The sequence below is a fragment of the Mustelus asterias genome, chromosome 6 (assembly GCF_964213995.1).
Source record: "Mustelus asterias chromosome 6, sMusAst1.hap1.1, whole genome shotgun sequence".
In the NCBI taxonomy this organism is placed as follows: Eukaryota; Metazoa; Chordata; class Chondrichthyes; order Carcharhiniformes; family Triakidae; genus Mustelus; species Mustelus asterias.
In genome coordinates this window covers 118,591,616-118,612,941 of record NC_135806.1, presented here as the reverse complement: position 1 = coordinate 118,612,941, position 21,326 = coordinate 118,591,616, and the positions used below count along the sequence as shown (strand labels likewise).

Here is a 21,326-nt window from a genome sequence, read left to right as displayed (position 1 = left end):
AAAAGAACCTTGTAGATAGTGAGCAGGCTTTGAAGGGTCAAAAGGTGAGTATTCACTGCAGGATTTCTGGCCTTTGACCTGCTCTGGTAGTCACAGTATTTATATGGCTAGTCCAGTTCAGTTTCTGGTCAATGGTAACCCCCAGGATGTTGATAATGTGAGATTCAGTGATGGTAATGTCTTTGAATGTCAAGAGATGATGGTTAAACCCTCTCTTGTTGGAGGTGGCCATTGCCTGGCACTTGCATGATGTGAATGTTACTTGCCACTTGTCAGTGCAAGCCTGGATATTGTCCAGGTCTTGCTGCATTTGGACATGAACTGCTTCAGTATCTGAGGAATTGCGAATCATGCTGAATATTGTGCAGTCAAGTGCAAATATCCTCACCTCTGACCGTATGGAAGGAAGGTCATTGATGAAGCAGCTGAAGTTGGTTTGGTCTAGAGCATTACCCTGAGAAACTTCTGCAGTGATATCCTGGAACTGAGATGATTAACCTCCAATCATCCTGTGTGCCAGGTGGAGTGTTTTCGCCCTAATACCTATTGACTGCTTTTGCTCGGGCTCCTTTATGCCATACTTGGTGAAATGCTGCCTTGATGTCAAGGACAGTCACTCTCACCTCATCTCTGGCATTCATCTCTTTTGTCCTTGAGTTAACCAAGGATGCAATGAGGTGAGAATGGAGGAGTAAAGACGGGAGTTCTGCCTGTTCGCATTGTGATGAAATCTGGCATGTGAGCGACGTGAGTGGGAGTGGGGATGTGAGGAGCACATTAGCTACTGGGGGGACCACGGGGATTGGTGATGAGGGGGCAAGAAAGGGCCACATCAGAGGTGTTGAAAGTCCATGAGGTGGCTAGGTGAGAGATAACTGTGGATGTATGATGGGTATGTTAATGGGTGTGGTGTGAGACATGTGGAGCTAAAAGCACCCTGGCCGTATGAAGAATGTCATTCATCTTCTTGCAGCACTGTTACCCCATCCTCTTCTGCAGTGAACTGCTACACAATATGGTGGCCACTATCTTCCAGGTGGGGATAATGACTTTGGTGGAAGACCATCTGCAGGAAGATGAGCCTCTGATCCACACCATCTAGAAATTGGTCAGGGCTCTCTTGGAAAATTTTGGTGCTGGCTTTCTGGCTGCCATCCCCTCAACTTTCTTAAAGAGGCTCAATGTTCCATGAGATTTTCTTCCTCTGGCGCCAGCGGGATTTACACCAGTTTTCGCACTGGCACCGACACTTTGAAAAATATGGTAAGATTCTGTCCAATGGAATACTGAAAGGAGAGTTCAAAAATCGGGAGGTGGATCCTTGCTGAAAACAGCTGGGAGCAAACAGGGTTTGTAAGAAAATTCTAAAGTGTGCCTTTGTAGATTGGTGTTTTGGAACCCTTGTGTGACAATTATCTGGGGGGGGGGGGGGGAATTTGAGGAGAAATCCACAGAAACCCAATTGGGTGACATCTACCACTTGGTTTCAGAGTGGGGGTATTGTCTGACCTCAGTTGGTGTCTTGGTTTCCAAGGATTGTGTGCTTATTGAAAACATTATAGCATAAGACCCAAGCATTGAAGATGGAGGGAACATACAAAACCCTTAGAGCGGTGATTCTTTTAAAAGAATTTAAAGATTCACTTCATTTCATTATGAGAACTCATGATCAGGAACAAAAAATTAAAACTGCTAGACAAGCAGCAGAACTGGTCCATCCTTTTAAGCCTGCAAAGAACAGAAGGTTGGAAGGAGAAAGGAAAACAAATAGTCCAGGAAGAAATGGGACAGAAAATTTCACCTTAAATCAGAAGATAACATGCTGACGGTGGAAGAGACACTCAGAAGCCTAAGTGGTTCCATTGTAACGTAGTACATATTCAGGCAGACTGTCATGTCTGAAACTAAATGGAATACCAGTTGCAATCGTAGGAAAGGTAGCAGCTGAAAAGGAAATGGCTCTTAAAACTATAGCAATGGCACAGGTGAAACATGTTCCCTCAGGATCAATGAGAAAGAATATGGTTCAAGATAGTTCAGTGAATTATTTTAGTACTGGTGAAGGAAGTTAAGCTATTGGAAGTTCTGGATGTCTTGTTTCGAAGGGAGAAATATTCCCTTACTCATCCAATAAAATAAGTAAACAAATCAACATTTTTAGAGATACAGAAGCAAATCAACTATTGATGGTGGCTGATGATATAATTTGTGATTTGTTTGTGCAATTGTTACTGACTGATTTAACAAGGAGAAAGTATTTCTGAGGTGTCATACCATGGGTTACTTAAACAAACCAATGCAGCTTTATTTACAAGGTGTTGCCTGATTGAAGTCCAACATAGAAGAGAGATAAAAACCTGCAAATGTCTCTGGTGATGACTAATCACACAGAAATGCATTGCTTTACAATACATAACATCCCTCCTCCTTCACTTCAGCAGTATGACAACAAATTTTTAAACATTAATGATGACCCACTATGAACATCAATTACATTACCAAGTATTATTATCTACATAAGTACAATTAATACGAGAGTCCTTTTAATGAACGTCGATTTCATTTTGGTAAGACATGACGTTCCAAAGTCTGATATTTCACATCCTTGGTAGCCTGTTTCTCACGAATATAAGGTACTTCATCTTGTGACGTTGCTTCTTTGGCAGCTTCCAGAGATGTTGGTTGTTCTACTGGAATAGAATCTGAACTTGATTTGATTTATTGTCACATGTATTGGGATACAGTAAAAAATATTGTTTCTTGCCTGCATTACAGACAAAAGCATACCGTTCATAGAGTACTTGGGGAGAAGGAAAAGAGAGGGTGCAGAATATAGGGGACGATTCTCCCAAAAAAGTTCTAAGTGTTTAATTCATGTAAAAATGGAGTAAATCCTGTTGGTTTTTTTCAGCTGGATTTTCAAAATGAACCTCCCACATTCTGTGCACTGCAGAGTGCACTGGGGTGAATCACGCAAAAAATCAGTGGGTGAAGCCTATTTTCGTGGAGGAGGCTGAAATCAGCGTGCTGAGCGGGCCACCACGCACGTGCCGATCTCTGGGAGGTCGCTAAACAAGTCCTCACAGCATTGAGATCGCTGGTCTCTCACTCCACCCACGCACAACGCTGGCCTCATCATTGGCCTCTCACATCCCTCATCCCCACAAAAACATTGCTGGCCTCTCACTCCCCTCCCCCCCACACAAGAACACTGCAGGTCTCTCACCCCCTTCCTCCTGACAAGAACATTGCTGGCCTCCTGGCCTCCCCATCCCCCACTACCCAGACATCGCTGGCCTCCCCATCTCCCTTTGACCCGGACATCACTGGCCTCCCCAACCCCCCCCCACCCCACTCCACCCGCCCCCTTCACACACAGAGCACAAGCCTCACTGCTGCTTTTCACACATACAGTGCTGTGCTGCCATGCACCCTCTGTCCGTGAGCATTCCCTCATAGAAACCCTACAGTGCAGAAGGGTTTGGCCCATCGAGTCTGCACCGACCACAATCCCACCCAGGCCCTACCCTCATATCCCTACATATTTACCCGCTAATCTACACATCTCAGGACACTAAGGGGCAATTTTAGCATAGCCAATCAACCTAACCCTACATCTTTGGACTGTGGGAGGAAACCGGAGCACCCGCAGGAAACCCACGCAGACACGAGGAGAATGTGCAAACTCCACACAGACAGTGACCTGAGCCGGGAATCGAACCCAGGTCCCTGGAGCTGTGAAGCAGCAGTGCTAACCACTGTGCTACCGTGCCGCCCATGTTGAGTGAGACCCTTGCGCATCCCCCCCCTGGACACAGTACCTTGCTGAGAGACCCTCGAGCATCCCCTCCCCCCCTGGACACAGTACTTTGTTGAGTTAACCCAATCTTCACCTTTGGAGATGGCTCTCCCTCTATTGAGAGCCATGTACAGATTGCCTGCACATTATTAACAATGAAACTTAACTAACGGGCCCATGAGTGGCTCAAACTGACTGCACCTGGATTCCCTTAACAAGGGAGAACTACATATAAGCTACAATTATGAATACACAAGCAGTCACGCCAGGAAGATGGCACTCAAGAGAAGTGGCCCCAGATTTTCCGAGGATGAGCAGGCCCTCCTACTGGTTGCAGTGGAGGAGAGGCGCCAGCTGCTGTATCCCACTCAGGGCCATTGCGCAAGGGGTCATGCAACAAGTGAATGGGAGGCAGTAGCTGCAACTGTAAGTGCCCGGACACTGACACCTCCGTCCAGAGACCAGTGCTGGAAGAAGATGAATAACCTTATTTGGGCAGCAAGGGTGAGTGTGTATCCCATTCTGAAACCTGTACATGTGCTGTGCTTACAGTGTCAAACCATCCCCAGGCACCTCAAGGGCATCCACCCCCAGTACTCCCTCTAAACCCTGTGGCATTTCCACACCCCCCCCCCACCCTGAGTCAGCACCCCCCAGTGGGGAGCCATTTCCCTGAAACGGCCAACAGAGCTCCCTAACCCCAACACACATTGCATCCCGTGCCCTTCTATACATCATGCTTTCAATCCCTCTTATGTCCTCACAGGAAAAAAACGTACATAACCGCAGTAAGAGGGAAAAAAACTGATGGGGTTGTTCCTGAGCTGCGCCTGCTAACGGTCACTGAGCAGCATGCCCTGGAGCTGGCAGGGGCGTGACAAGCCCAGAGTGGTCAACGACAGTCAGGTCAGCATCTGCAAGTGAGCATCAGCTGATCCCTATTCCTAAGGTCTTCTTTGAAGTAAGTGCCATGCTGTGCAGGCTGTTTCCCTACTTTCCACTAACGTGTGTTTTTTTTTCACAATGATGGACCCTGATGCACCAGGCCCTTCTGGTGTCGGCGCCCGCCCTGCTACTCCTGAAGAAACTTCCCTGGATACCTCAGACGACACCTTGGAGGCAGGCCTTGAAGAATCCTCTGGGGGCATGTCCTCTGCTATGCTTATGACTTGTCTTCATTTTACTGACATTGAGGGAGAGATTATTGTCATTGGTCCATTTCACCAGATTCTCTGTCTCTTTCCTGTACTCTGTCTCATTGTTTCAGATCCGACTGACTACAATGAGTCATCAGCAAACTTGAAGATGGAGTTGGAGAGGAATTTGGTCACACAGTCATAGGTGTATAAGGAGTATAGTAAGGAGCTGAGGACACAGCCTTGTGGGGCACCGGTGTTGAGGATGATGGTGGAGGAGGTGTCGTTGTCTATCCTTACTGATTGCAGTCTGTGGGTTATGAAGTCTAGGATCCAGTTGCAGAGGGAGGAGCCGAGCCCCAGGCCACGGAGTTTGGAGATGAGTTTCTTAGGAACAATGGTGTTGAAGGCTGAGCTGTAGTCAATAACAGTACAGCACAGGAAACAGGCCCTTCGGCCCTCCATAAATAGGAGTTTGACATAAGTATCCTTGTTATCCAGGTGTTCTAGGGTTGAATGTAGGCCCAGAGAGATGGCGTCTTCTGTGGACCTGTTGTGGCGGGCGATAGGTGAACTGTAGTGGATCCAGGCAATTATTTCTCAACAATCATTAGTGGTTTAGGTGAGAAATGACTTTCGAGAATCTTGGTCAGTTCATAGAAACATAGAAGATAGGAACAGGAAGAGGCCATTTGGCCCTTTGAGTCTGCTCCGCCATTTATTGAGATCATCCAACTCAATAGCCTCATCCTGCTTTTTCCCCATAACCTTTGATCCCATTTGCCCCAAGTGCTATATCCAGCCGCCACTTGAATGCATTCAATGTTTTGGCATCAACTACTTCCTGTGGTAATGAATTCCACAGGCTCACCACTCATTGGGTGAAGAAATGTCTCCTCACCTCCATCCTAAATGGTCTATCCTGAATCCTGTACTCCTGTGCTCGAAACCTCCTCGCAATGAAGGCCAACATGCCATTTACCTTCTTCACCACCTGCTGCATCTGCATGCTTACCTTCAGTGACTGGTGCACAAGGACACCCAGGTCCCGCTGCGCACTCCCCTCTCCCAATTTACGGCCATTCAGGTAGTAATCTGCCATCTTGTTTTTGTGTAGGTTCCTTGTAGGTTTTCTCACTAAGCTTCTCAGGATAGACAATGATTTAGGCTCTACTGCCCTTTGGAAAGTGACTACTTTCAGTTAATCCTGTATCTTGTTTGCAGCCAGATAATATTGAAATCTCCCTTCACAAGCTTCCATGTTTCCAAATTTTCTTCGAACACCTCAATGGCACTTTCTTTTCCTTCCATTGCAATTTCTGGTTGTTAAATTATAATACTTGAACTTTTCCTCCCCTCTTATTTCTTTATCGCTTTCTTATTAATCTGTTTTATTTGTTTTGTTTCAGTTGGATCTGTAGTTTGGGAAAAAAAAATTTCAAACTACTTCTTGGTAAGGAATCACACTTCTATTCCTTAAACAAGAAGATTTTACTTGTAATTCCTGTTTGGCTTTCGTTTTTTTTAAAATTTGGAGTAGTAGTTTAGAACGCACAGGCTCTTTCTCTCTTTTTAATGAGTGTGAGGATCCAGTTGCTGCAGCATCATGTGCGAGATTCCGCCATTCAGGAGTCTACCCAGTCGCTAAACAGTAAGCAAACTCTTCGTTTTCAAGGCTACTCATGGTTATTTTCCTTGCAGTTTCCTCTACTCTTAAGAGATATTTTCTTCCATTGCAGGGTTTTTTGACATGCTTCAGAGTCAAAGAGTTGAATTGCTTTTCCCGACTTTGATGCTCCATTCTGCGGCAAAGTCGCGGTTGAAAAGAAAAACCTCAGAATCCAAAGAACAAAGAACAGTACAGCACAGGAAACAGGCCCTTCGGCCCTCCAAGCCTGTGCCGCTCCTTGGTCCAACTAGACCAATCGTTTGTATCCCTCCATTCCCAGGCTGCTCATGTGACTATCCAGGTAAGTCTTAAACGATGTCAGCGTGCCTGCCTCCACCACCCTACTTGGCAGCGCATTCCAGGCCCCCACCACCCTCTGTGTAAAAAACATCCCTCTGATGTCTGAGTTATACTTCGCCCCTCTCAGCTTGAGCCCGTGACCCCTCGTGATCGTCACCTCCGACCTGGGAAAAAGCTTCCCACCGTTCACCCTATCTATACCCTTCATAATCTTGTATATCTCTATTAGATCTCCCCTCATTCTCCGTCTTTCCAAGGAGAACAACCCCAGTCTACCCAATCTCTCCTCATAGCTAAGACCCTCCATACCAGGCAACATCCTGGTAAACCTTCTCTGCACTCTCTCCAATGCCTCCACGTCCTTCTGGTAGTGCGGCGACCAGAACTGGACGCAGTACTCCAAATGTGGCCTAACCAGCGTTCTATACAGCTGCATCATCAGACTCCAGCTTTTATACTCTATACCCCGTCCTATAAAGGCAAGCATACCATATGCCTTCTTCACCACCTTCTCCACCTGTGTTGCCACCTTCAAGGATTTGTGGACTTGCACACCTAGGTCCCTCTGTGTTTCTATACTCCTGATGACTCTGCCATTTATTGTATAACTCCTCCCTACATTATTTCTTCCAAAATGCATCACTTCGCATTTATCCGGATTAAATTCCATCTGCCACCTCTCCGCCTAATTTTCCAGCCTATCTATATCCTGCTGTATTGCCCGACAATGCTCTTCGCTATCCGCAATTCCAGCCATCTTTGTGTCATCCGCAAACTTGCTGATTACACCAGTTACACCTTCTTCCAAATCCGGTCAATTTCAGCTCAAAAACCAATCTCATTGACAGTTTTTCCAGGTTATGTATGTGCAATTGTTTCTGACCAATTTGACAACAAGCAAAAAGGATTTATGATGTGCCACACTGTCGATGTAGCTTCAACTACAAGGTGTTGCCTGATTGAAGTACAACATGGAAGAGAGTTAAAACCCCACAAATGCCTTTCATAATGTCACAGCAGGTCATGTGACTAAATGCACAAGAGATGCATTGCTTTACAATACATAACAATTTGTATTTGGAAAGTTTTACAAGGGATTAACAAGAGATAACAATGGAAGATTTGATCCTATTTCTTTGTGTAAAGTTAATTTAATAAGTAACTTTGTAAATGGAATTGCTACAGTGGTGGGAATTATTCCTAAATTACCCATTGGAGGGATAGATTTCATTCTTGGTAATGATTTTGCTTGTGGAAACAGTAGTGTAATGGCAAATGTATTGCAAAAGAACAAAGAAAATTACAGCACAGGAACAGGCCCTTTGGCCCTCCAGGCCTGCACTGACTATGCTGCCCAACTGAACTAAAACCCCCTATCCTTCTGGGGATCATATCTCTCCATTCCCATCCTATTCATGTATTTGTCAAGAAGCCCCTTAAAAGTCACTATCGTATCTTCTTCCACTACCTTCCCCAGCAGCAAGTTCCAGGCACCCACCACCCTCTATGTAAAACACTTGCCACGTACATCTCCTTTAAACCTTGCCCCTCACACCTTAAACTTATGCCCCCTAATAATTGACTCTTCCACCCTGCTTCTGACTATCCACTCTGTCTATGCGCCTCATAATCTTTGTAGACTTCTATCAGGTCGTCCCTCAACCTCCGTCGTTTCAGTGAGAACAAACCAAGTTTCTCCAACCTCTCCTCATAGCTAATGCCCTCCATACTAGGCAACATCCTGGTAAATCTTTTCTGTACCCTCTCCAAAGCCTCCACATCCTTCTGGTAGTGTGGTGACCAGAATTGAACACTATATTCCAAGTGCGGCCTAACTAGGGTTCTATAAAGCTGCAACATGACTTGCCAATTTTTAAACTCAATGCCCTGGCCAATGAAGGCAAGCATGCCAAATGCCTTCTTGACCAACTTCTCCACCTGCGTTGCCACTTTCAGTGACTAGTGAACTTGTACACCCAGATCCCTCTGCCTATCAATACTCTTAAGGGTTCTGCCATTTACTGTATATTTCTTATCCTTATTAGACCTTCCAAAATGCATTACCTCACATTTGTCCGAATTAAACTCCATCTGCCATCTCTCTGCCCAAGTCTCCAACCAATCTGTATCCTCTGATGGTCCTCATCACTATCTGCAAATCCACCAAATTTTGTGTCGTCCACAAACTTACTAATCAGTTACATTTTCCTCCAAATCATTTAAAGAACATAAGAACTAGGAGCAGGAGTAGGCCATCTGGCCCCGCGAGCCTGCTCCGCCATTCAATAAGATCATGGCTGATCTTTTCATGAACTCAGCTCCACTTACCCGCCCGCTCACCATAACCCTTAATTCCTTTACTGTTCAAAAATGTATCTATCCTTGCCTTAAAAACATTCAATGAGGTAGCCTCAACTGCTTCACTGGGCAGGGAATTCCACAGATTCACACCCCTTTGTGTGAAGAAGTTCCTCCTCAACTCAGTCCTCAATCTGCTTCCCCTTATTTTGAGGCTATGTCCCCTAGTTCTAGTTTCACCCACCAGTGGAAACAACTTCCCTGCTTCTATCTTATCTATTCCCTTCATAATCTTATATGTTTCTATCAGATCTCCCCTCATTCTTCTGAATTCCAATGAGTATAGCCTCAGTCTACTCAGTCTCTCCTCATAAGCCAACCCTCTCAACTCCAAAATCAACCTAGTGAATCTCCTCTGCACCCTCTCCAGTGCCAGTATATCCTTTCTCAAGTAGGGAGACCAAAACTGTACACTGTACTCCAGGTGTGGCCTCACCAGCACCTTACACAGCTGCAACATAACCTCGCCGTTTTTAAACTCCATCTCTCTAGCAATGAAGGACAAAATTCCATTTGCCTTCTTAATTACCTGCTGCACCTGCAAACCAACTCCTTGAGATTCTTGCACAAGGACACCCAGGTCCCTCTGCACAGCAGCATGTTGCAATTTTTTACCATTTAAATAATAGTCCATTTTGCTGTTATTCCTACCAAAATGAATGACCTCACATTTACCAACATTGTACTCCATCTGCCAGACCCTCGTCCACTCACTTAGATTATCTATATCCCTTTGCAGACTTTCAGCGTCCTCTGCACACTTTGCTCTTCCACCCATCTTAGTGTCATCTGCGAATTTTGACATACTACACTTGGTCCCCAACTCCAAATCATCTAAGTAAATCATAAACAATTGCGGTCCCAACACTGATCCCTGAGGCACACCACTAGTCACTGATCGCTAACCAGAAAAACACCCATTTACCCCCAGTCTTTGCTTTCTGTTAGTTAACCAATGCTCTATCCATGCTAATACATTTATATATATTACAAACAGTAAAGGTCCCAGCACTGATCCCTGAGGAACGTCACTTGTCACAGCCCTCCATTCAGAAACGCACCCTTCCATTGCTACCCTGTCTTCTATGACCAAGCCAATTCTGCATCCATCTTGCCAGCTCGCTCTGATCCCAATCAGCTTCTGTACCAGTCTGCCATAAGGGACCTTGTCAAAGGCCTTACTGAAGTCCATGTAGACTATTGTTTTCCGCTGAGGCTAGGGGAGAAAAAAACCAGAGGGCATGGGTTAAGGGTGAAAGGAGAAAAGTTTAAAGGGAATACGCAGAGAGTGGTGGGAGAGTGGAATGAGCTGCCAGATAAAGTGGTAAATGCGGGGTCACTTTTAACATTTAAGAAAAACTTGGACGGGTTCATGGATAAGAGGGGTGTGGAGGGATATGGTCCAAGTGCAGGTCAGTGGGACTAGGCATAAAATGGTTCGGCACAGACAAGAAGGGCCAAAAGGCCTGTTTCTGAGCTGTAATTTTCTATGGTTTCTATGGTTTCTATAGACAACATCCACTGCTCTACCCTCATCAATCATCTTCGTCACTTCCTCGAAAAACTCGATCAAGTTAGTGAGACACAACCTCCCCTTCACAAAACCATGTTGCCTCTCGCTAATACGTCCACTTATTTCCAAGTGGGAGTAAATCCTGTCTCGAAGAATCCTCTCCAATCATTTCCCTATCACTGACGTAAGGCTCACTGGCCTATAATTACCTGGATTATCCTTGCTACCCTTCTTAAACAAAGGAACAACATTGACTCTTCTCCAATCCTCTGGGACCTCCCCTGTAGCCAGTGAGGATACAAAGATTTCTCTCAAGACCCCAGCAATCTCTTCCCTTGCTTCTCTCAGTATTCTGGGGTATATCTCTTCAGGGCCTGGGGACTTGTCTACCTTAATGTTTCTCAAGACTCCCAATACCTCCTCCTTTTTGATCTCAACATGACTCAAACTATCTACACATCCTTTCCCAGACTCATCATCCACCAAGTCCTTCTCTTTGGTGAATACTGACGCAAAGTCCTCATTTAATACCTTGTCCATTTCCTCTCACTCCACGCATAGATTCCCGCCCCTGTCCTTGAATGGGCCAACCCTCTCCCTGATCACCCTCTTGCTCTTTACATATGTATAAAAAGCCTTGGGATTTTCTTTAATCCTGCTGGCAAATGACTTTTCGTGACCCCTTTTAGCCCTCTTTATTCCTTGCTTAAGTTTCTTTCTACTTTCCTTGTATTCCACACTTGCTTCGTGTGTTCCCAGCCTCCGAGCCTTGACAAATGCTTCCTTTTTCTCTTTGACTAGGCTCACATTATCTCTTGTTGTCCAAGGTTCCCAAAACTTGCCATACTTATCCTTCATCCTTGCAGGAATACGTCAGTCCTGAATCCCAATCAACTTACACTTGAAAGCTTCCCACATGCCAGATGTTGATTTGCCCTCAAATATCTACCCCCAATCTACATTCTTCAATTCCTGCCTAATATTGTTGTAATTAGCCTTCCCCCAATTTAGCACCTTCACTTGAGGACTACACTTATCTTTATCCATCGGTACCTTAAAAATAACTAAATTGTGGTCACTGTTGCCGAACTGCACCCTACTGAAACATCGACCACCTGGCTGGGCTCATTCCCCAATACCAGGTCCAGTATGGTCCCTTCCCTAGTTGGACTATCTACATACTGTTTCAAGAAGCCCTCCTGGTTCTCCTTACAAACTCTACCCCAAGCACACCCCTAGCACTAAGTGAGTCCCAGTCAATACAGGGATTAGTTAAAATCTCCCACCACAACAGCCCTGTTACTTTTGCACCTTGCCAAAATCTGCCTACATATCTGTTCATCTATCTCCCGTTGGTTGTTGGACGTCCTATAGTAAACCCCCAACATTGTGACTACACCCTTCCTATTCCTGAGCTCTACCCATATTGCCTCGCTGTATGAGCCCTCCGAAGTGTCCTCCCACAGTACAGCTGTAATATTTTCCTTATCCAGTAGTGCAACTCCCCCACCCCTTTTACATCCCCCTCTATCCCACCTGAAACATCTGTATCCTGGAACGTTACGCTGCCAATCCTGTCCTTCCCTTAACCAAGTCTCTGTAATAGCAACAACATCATAGTTCCAAGTACTAATCCAAGCTCTAAGTTCATCTGCCTTACCTATTACGCTTCTCACATTGAAATAAATGCACTTCAGTCCACCAGACCCTCTTTGATTAGCAACCACACCCTGCCTGTTCTTCCTCTGAGTCTTACTGGCCCTGCTCTCTAATTCCCCTTCAGTTAATTCACCTTTGCTTTGGCTCCCATCCCCCTGCCAAACTAGTTTAAATCCTCCCGTGTGACACTAGCAAACCTCCCGGCCAGAAAATTTATGCCATTCCAGTTTAGATGCAACCCATCCTTCTTGTGCAGGTCCCACTTGCCCCGAAAGAGATCCCAATGGTCTAGATATCTGAAACCCTCCCTCCTACACCAGCTGTTTAGCCACGTGTTGAGCTGTACTATCTTCCTATTTCTAGCCTCACTGGCATGTGGCACAGGGAGCAATCCTGTGATTACAACCCAAGAGGTCCTGCTTTTTAACTTTCTACCTAACTCCCTAAACTGCTCCTGCAGGACCTCGTCACTCTTCCTACCTATGTCATTAGGACCAATTTGTACCATGACCACTGGCTGTTCACCCTCTCCCTTCAGAATGCTTTCTGCCTGTTCAGAGACATCCTGGACCCTGGAACCAGGGAGGCAACATACAATCCCTGGAGTCTCTTTCACATCCACAGAAGCACCTATCTGCATCCCTAACTATAGAGTCCCCTATAACTATTGCTCTAGTGTTCTTTGTCCCTCCCTGCTTAACAACAGAGCCAGCCATGGTGCCACTGCTCTGGCTGCTGCTGTTAAGCCCTGACAGGCCATCCCCCACAACAGTACCCAAAATGGTATACTTGTTAGAGAGGTGGATGACCACACGGGATTCCTGCACTGACTGCCTGCCCCTTCTAGCGGTCACCCATCTATCTGCCTGCACCTTGGGTGTGCCCACGTCTCTAAAGCTCCTATCTATGATGCTTTCCGCCACCTTCATGCTCCTAAGTGCATCCAACTACTGCTCCAACCTATCCATGCGGTCTGTGAGGAGCTGCAACCGGGTGCACTTCCTGTAGATGTAGTCGTCCGAGACGCTGGAAAGGTCACAGATCCCCCACATTTCACAAGTGCAGCAATTAACCCCACTGACCGACATTTCTAGCACTAATTAAATTAAATGCACAAAAGGCAGTTGATCTTAATGAACTTTTGAAAACTATTGTGAACAAGAATGAGACACTTATTGCAGGTGACCAGTAATCGAAGGAAAATTGGATTCAAGTAGAAAATCAACATTCATGTATGAAAGAAGAATTTTCTACTGAAAGAAAGAATTGGTAAGAGCAATTGAGAATCAATCACGGAAAGTGTAATACTTGATTGAGGATATGAGCTGTCTAATGGATAAACTTGAAAAATCAAACTTGGTAAAGGTTAATCTTTGGTTAAACCTTGAAGAACTTAAAACATGAGAAGTATCCATACAGTATTAGGGCAAATGCCTTGAACAGGTAAAAGAAATGCTGGTAAGTCAGAATAACCATTTGAATGTAGAATTAAAAAGCAAAACTAATGAACTGTTAGAACTCCGTCATTAAACGAAAATGAGAATCTTGAACTCCAAAACAAACTGGAGAAATGAAGAAGATGGGTGGTGTGAAATGTCACAGTTCTAAAGTTGTTATTGTGAAAAAAAGATAATCATGGTCACATAGTGATCCAGATGAGCTAAGAACTGATCCAAATAATATTACTGATGGATCAAGATCAGTAATGTACAATAAGAGAACAACAGAACTACCTGCAAAATTTAAATTAAGAATTGTCAAGCTGAAGGACTGAAATTGCAAAATGATCTTTGAGTCGGTGACCAGAGACACTGATTTAAAAGTGATTGTCAGTGATACGACACCAGAAGTAGCTGTTGGAATAGAGGCAAGTGAACAGTTTGGCAAAAACCATTTAAAATCTGCTGAGAATAGTGACCAAAATGGTTGAAGTGACCAAAATGGTTGACGAAAGAAGGGCCGTGGATGTTGTCTATATGGACTTTAGTAAAGCGTTTGACAAAGTCCCTCATGGTAGGCTAGTGAAAAAGGTTGGATCTCATGGGATAAAGGGGGAGGTGGCTAGATGGGTGGAGAACTGGCTTGGTCATAGAAGCCAGAGGGTGGTAGTGGAAGGGTCTTTTTCCGGCTGGAGGCCTGTGACTAGTGGTGTACCGCAGGGCTCTGTATTGGGACCTCTGCTGTTTGTGATTTATATAAATGATCTGGAAGAAGGAGTAACTGGGGTGATCAGTAAGTTTGCGGACGACACAAAACTGGCAGGACTTGCAGATAGTGAGGAACATTGTCAGAGGCTACAGAAGGATATAGATAGGCTGGAAATTTGGGCAAGGAAATGGCAGATGGAGTTCAATCCTGATAAATGCGAAGTGATGCATTTTGGTGGGAATAATGTAGGGAGGAGCTACACGATAAATGGAAGAACCATAAAGGGTGTAGAGACGCAGAGGGACCTGGGTGTGCAAGTCCACAGATCTTTGAAGGTGACGTCACAGGTGGAGAAGGTGGTGAAGAAGGCATATGGCATGCTTGCCTTTATAGGACGGGGCATAGAGTATAAAAGTTGGGGTCTGATGTTGCAGATGTATAGAACGTTGGTTCGGCCGCATTTGGAGTACTGCGTCCAGTTCTGGTCGCCACACTACCAGAAGGACGTGGAGGCTTTGGAGAGAGTACAGAGGAGGTTTACCAGGATGTTGCCTGGTATGGAGGGGCTTGGTTATGAGGAGAGATTGGGGAAACTGGGGTTGTTCTCCTTGGAAAGACGGAGGATGAGGGGAGACTTAATAGAGGTGTATAAAATTATGAAAGGCATAGATAGGGTGAACGGTGGGAAGCTTTTCCCCGGGTCGGTGGTGACGTTCACGAGGGGTCATAGGTTCAAGGTGAAGGGGGGGAGGTTTAACACAGATATCAGAAGGACATATTTTACACAGAGGGTCGTGGGGGCCTGGAATGTGTTGCCGGGCAAGGTGGTGGAGGCGGACACACTGGGAACGTTTAAGACTTATCTAGACAGCTATATGAACGAAGTGGGAATGGAGGGATACAAAAGAGTGGTCTAGTTTGGACCAGGGAGCGGCGCGGGCTAATTGTTCTTTGTTTCTCGTTTCAAGGCTTCATCTTGCTGGCGCCAGTACAGAGCGAGACTGCGGATAGTTGGGAACCTGTCTCGGGGGCAGGGAATTCAGATGGTGTTCGTAAAGCAGAAGTAAAAATGAATAGGGTTGGGAAGCATTTTCTGATCAGGGCCAGTGTGATCTCCTGGACTCGTTTCGATCGCCTCAGGGGGTCGGAGAGGAATTTCCCAGATTTTTTTTCCCCATATTGGCCCTGGGGTTTTCACTCTGGGTTTTCGCCTCTCCCTGGAGATCACATGGTCTGGAATGGGGGGGTGGGGGTGAGTTAATAGGTTGTGATGAACAAAGCATCGTAGCTGTGAGGGACAGCTCGGTGGATAGGATATTAGGATGTAGATAGGCTGGAAAATTGGGCGGGGATCCTGGATTCAGGATTCAATCCTGGACCGGGGAGCGGCGCGGGCTTGGAGGGCCGAAGGGCCTGTTCCTGTGCTGTATTGTTCTTTGTTCTTTGTTCTTTGAGAACTGGACTGAGATAGTTCAGAAATTATACCAAAAAGTTGAAGGGTTGGAATGAACTATGAAACTCCAGAGGGAGTATGTATTGACAGGGCTCAAACAGAATTGAAAATAACTAATTTGAAATGGAACTGGAAGAAATGACAATCACATAAAGCTCAAAAAATAAACAAAGCAAGAATACAAAGCCATTTTGAGTGAACATAAGAAGCATCCTCACAACATTCCTGACACAGTTAAAGTGATTTTGACAAGAGAAGAAATGAAATGTTAATGCACAAAAATGACATTTTGAATGTGTTAACTCAAAATGCAAATTTACCACGTGAATTTGGAAAGTGGGCTTGAAAATGGGATTATACTTACAAATATCAGGAAGGAGAGCTGGACTGCAGACTTAAAAAAAAAATTCTGAGTTGAATAATGGAAACCAGAAGGAAAAGAAATACAAGACTTGAGTTATGATAATGCTGCTATATTTATTGCTTTTGTTTTGGGTAAATCATTGTAACTGTGCAATATGGGGGACGATTCTCCCATTCCGCTGCGCTAACTGAGAGAATCCCACGGCAGGCGATGCGTGGGATTCACGCACAAGTTTCCGCCACGATAGCGTTTCCCAGCACTGGATTTCTAGTGCCATCTGCTCCATGCTGGAAATTGGCAAGGAGGCGGGATAGGTATTTAAATTGTAACTTTAGGGATCAGTGGGGGAAAGAGAGATGGAGGCGAGCTGGAGAGAGTCAGCCGGGGGGGGTGCAGTCTGCCTGCTGGGGGGGGGGATCAGGATTGCGGTGGGAGGGGTTACTGTCGGGGTGGCAGAATCAGTGGGGGGGGGGGGGGGGCTGGAGATTGTGGCAGGCTGGGGGGGGGGGCACTCGAGGCTGGGCCCGGGAATGAGCGGGGGGCCAGTGCTCAAGCCATGTGGGCGCAGAGAACCAGTATTGCGGGAGGCCATCAGTGCGGAGCCACTGCACATACGTCAATCTCGGCACTGACAGATTGGCGCATGCCCAGTAGCCTGCTCAGTGCACTGATTTCAGCCTCTTGTTAGAAATAAAGTATAGACTTAAGTTGAATGTAATTTATTGTTTCTGTGCAAGAAGAGTAAAACTCTAGTTAGACTCATGTTAAACAAAGATGTTTGTATGTATGGGAGTATTGGTTTCATTTAAAAATATGTCTATATTGTGCGTAGAGAGTTTATATCATGAAAGGTAAACAAGAGCTTAGAAAAAATGAGCTGTTGCTTAGCAACCAAAGGCATCTTTTAAGGAAAAGACCTTGTATTTTTAGTTTTAAACTGAACCTATAGTAGGAGGGACTTAGTAGCCAGAGAGAGAGAACATCTTGCTCAGCTCTGCTCGAAGCAGAAGCAGAATAATGGAATAATGAACAAGACTCTATGGCCTAAAAGGTAGGGATATGTTCGGCACAACTTGTGGGACCGAAGGGCCTGTTTTGTGCTGTAGTTTTTCTATGTTTCTTTCTATGTTCTAAAGCAAGTCCCAGATAAACTAAAGGACCAGGGAATGAAAAGAGAGGGCCTTGGAAATTGAAGTTAAAGGAATGAAGGAACTGGAATTGGAACAGGTTACTCTTCACTGAAGTTAAAGACAGCTGAAAAGGGCAGACCTGATGAAGCTGGCTAGTGAGAAGCCAAGATCTGGTGCACATCCCTAATTGCACTTGAACTGAGTGGCTTGCTATGCCATTTTGGAGGGTAGTTCAGAGTCAACCATGTTTCTGTGGGTATGGAGTTAAATCTCAGCCAGACCATGTAAGGATGACAGATTCTTCCCTGAAAGACATGAAGGAACCAGAGTTTCTGAAGCATTCCTAAGGTTGATGATATCTTACTACAGCCTGTGAAGTAAAAGTTGAAACAATTGTGAAGCAATTGGTGGCTGGATTCCTGAGAGATTGTGGGGGCGATTCACCCATCCCGCCTTGCTAATTTTTTAGCGCGGCGGGCCGGGAGAATTGCGTGTTCGCCGATTTGTGGGATTCGCACATGCGTTCCCATCGCATGTGCATCTCCCAGCGCCAGATATCGGGCGGTCCGGGATGGGAGGGGGTCGGGGCCGGCTAAGGACCGATCATAGGGGCCGCGATCAGGCTGTAGAGGGGGGGGGGGGGGGGGTGTGGAGGGGCAGTACATGGGGTGGAATTTTATGAAAAAGATTCTAAGTGCCGAATGAGCAAGAAAATGGGAGAGTTTCAGATTCATTTGTTGGGTGAGGTTAAAAAGCAATCTTATGATGCTTATTCAGAAAAAGGAGTCAAACATGATTCTCACTAGCAGGGGGATAGGGCAGCGCCTGATCTTGCCAGGGAAACCGGCTGTTGAGTTCAAGGGGTGCCATTCTGCATTTGCCCCAATCTCCCGGTGTACTGGGAGATCTCCTGCCGCCTCTGCCACCCACCCCCATGGGCATCGCTCCCCCCCACACACATCACACCCCCTCCCCGACAGACAATGGTCCCCCCACGTACATCATCTCTGCCACCACCCTACATACATCACCCCACCATGAACATCGCCCCCATCCTCCCACCCTCCAATTGTTCATTTATCTAATATATATTTCTCTAGATTCTCTCTTTCTCCTGTGTCCCATTTTCAAGTCTCTAAGCAGCCACTCTAATACCCCCCTCCAACCCAGCATTCCCTAACTCCTTTTAAACCAGATTCCCCTTCTCCTTTGAGCCCTCAACTCGAACAACAGTCCCCTGTCACCTTCTCCTTTATCACCAGTTCTGTTACATTCTCTCTTTCTCACTGCATCCTGTACCCCAGTTTCCTGACTGCCCCTGTCTTCCTAAACTATCAGACACACAAACAACTCTTCTCAATCCAAATTTCCCTTCCAACCATATTTTCCACTGGAGTCCAAGTTTGGCTTCTTATCCAACACAGCTATGCCTCCATTTATAACAAATGGAGATATATAGAGATGCTAATTATACACAGATGCCAATGGTTTGAAACCAAAAGAGAAAATGCTGGATAATCTCAGCAGGTCTGGCAGCATCTGTAATGAGAGAAAAGAGCTGATGTTTCGAGTTCAGATGACCCTTTGTCAAAGCCTGGTTTGAAAGCCTCTAATATTCTGTTAGGTTGCTTGTGGGGTTATGACACAAACCCTCATTGGCTCTGCCACCATATAGAACAAAAAACAAGGAAATTACAGCACAGGAGCAGGCCCTTCGGCCCTCCAAGCCTGCACCGACCATGCTGCCCATCTGAACTAAAAGCCCAAAGAGGTGCTCAGTATTTTTTCAGATGGGACTGGTTGAGCTCACTGACTGGTTGGGGAATCCAGAACACAGTCTGGGTCACAGTCTCAGAATAAGGGTTCAGCCATTTCAGACTAGTGAGAAACTTCTTCACTCAAAGGGTTGCGAATGTTTGCAATTCTCTACCCAGAGAACTGTTTGATGCTCAATCTTTGATTCAAGACAGAAGTCAGTAGAGTTTTAGTACTGTGACGATACTGTGCCTTTTAGAAGTGTATTCATATCATGTCTCTTGTGAGGGGTATGTTTAAAATGCAGCTCTGTATTACACAGTGCCAATTTGTCTGCATCAGGCAGCTCTAATGCTGTGAGTCCAGGCTGATGATTGATTTTAGCTAGGGATGTGTTTCGTTTAATCTGAGTTAATGCATTTTTGTCTATTTTCCCTGGGGTTTCAGAGGAGTGTTTTGATTGGGTTGATTGACAAGAGACAGAGTTATGTGTTAATGGGGGGAGCTAAGCTTGCAGTGAAAACAGACAAGCCAGAATTTCCCCCCAAAAATTCTAAGTGTCGAATTCACGTGAAAACTGGAGTGATTCAAGCTGTTTTTTTCAATGGGAATTTAGAGAAGCATCTCCCACACTCTGCACAACAGAGGTCACCAATATAAACATCATTCAATTTCAGAGGGCGGGGCCTATTCCTGCCTGAACGGCCAGCAGCATTTTCCTTGCTGAAAACTCTCTGAGACTTTATTAAAGTATCTAGAAAATCAAGGTATTTAATATGATACTCTAAAGCTTAAATTATCTGATCTTGCAGCAACCACACTTTCTACAAAGTGAATTTGTCACTGTGTAATGGTATATGACGACTACACAGAACCTTTCTTTAAAAAATGAGAATTGGTGTTTTCATGGATTCCAATTAGTAAACCTTGACAAGTGTAAACAATATTAATGTTGATTTAAAAGGATTATCATACTTCCTGTAACTCCTCAATTGAAAGTACAGGTGTATCAATGTACCCCTGACAGTTGAACCAGGAGAGAATGACTTGCAAACAGTGGTATAGAGCACCCCATAAAGCGTCATTTGAATTGTCCTGCATGCAATGATAAAAGTTGTAGGATCCATGCACTTGATAAACCTGTTCCAAAATAAATAAAACTTCTGTTAGCTCAAAATTCCATATAACCGAGTCAAAATATAATTTCTTCTCTCAATCTACATCACATTTATACAACATAAAAATGTTTATAACAACAAATAATTCTGTTCTTAGGATTATTTTAACTTTACTTAAACAGTATATAGTGTTGTAAATTCAGATATGTACCTTGAACTCCTCAGGGTCGGGAGCAGGAATATAATTATGTACATTTCTCAAGTACTTAAATGACAGCTCATCGCTTGGAAAACAGTAAGCCATGGGGCGGCGGAGGAAGGGTTTATTGGAGAGATCAAGTTCAGTATGCAGCTCCTGGGCACATCAAAAAATGCATAACTTTTAACATGATAACAAGATTTTTAAAGGATATTATTTTACAAACTATGCAAACAGTTCAAGCCTAAACCACAGCCAAAATCCTTAAGGCTCTAATTTTTGCAATCTCTTGGTTATCCTTACTATAACCCAGCTAATAACAGAGCACAGCCACACGCATAGAATCATAGAATTCCTACAGTACAGAAGGAGGTCATTCAGCCCATCGAGTCTGCATCGAATCTCCGACAGAGCATCTTATCCTTATCCTATCCCTATAACCCCACGCATTTACCGCGTTAATTCCTCCTAACCTACACATCTTGGGACACTAAGGGGCAATTTAGCATGGCCAATCAACCTAACCTGCACGTCTTTAGACTGTGGGAGGAAACCAGAGCACCCTGACACAGGGAGAATGTGCAAACTCCGCACAGACAGTCACCCAAGGCCGGAATTGAACCTGGGTCCCTGGCACTTTGAGGCAGCAGTGCTAACCACTGTGCTACCATGCCATTACTGGGGCTGCTGCTCCACAAGTCATAACAACATCCAATTCCAGAACT

The 21,326-nt window shown here is 45.1% G+C and overlaps 1 protein-coding gene across 1 annotated transcript in view; it reads right to left on the bottom strand.

The window, feature by feature from the left end:
• LOC144495221 (ufm1-specific protease 2-like) overlaps positions 1-21,326 on the bottom strand; it is a 52,305-nt gene that overhangs the window by 1,387 nt on the left and 29,592 nt on the right. Inside the window, exons 7-8 of the mRNA XM_078215289.1 lie at positions 20,614-20,757; positions 20,260-20,424 (exon numbers count right to left, since the gene is read on the bottom strand). Of these exons, the coding sequence (XP_078071415.1) occupies positions 20,260-20,424; positions 20,614-20,757 (309 nt within the window). The remainder of the gene's footprint in view (positions 1-20,259; positions 20,425-20,613; positions 20,758-21,326) is intronic.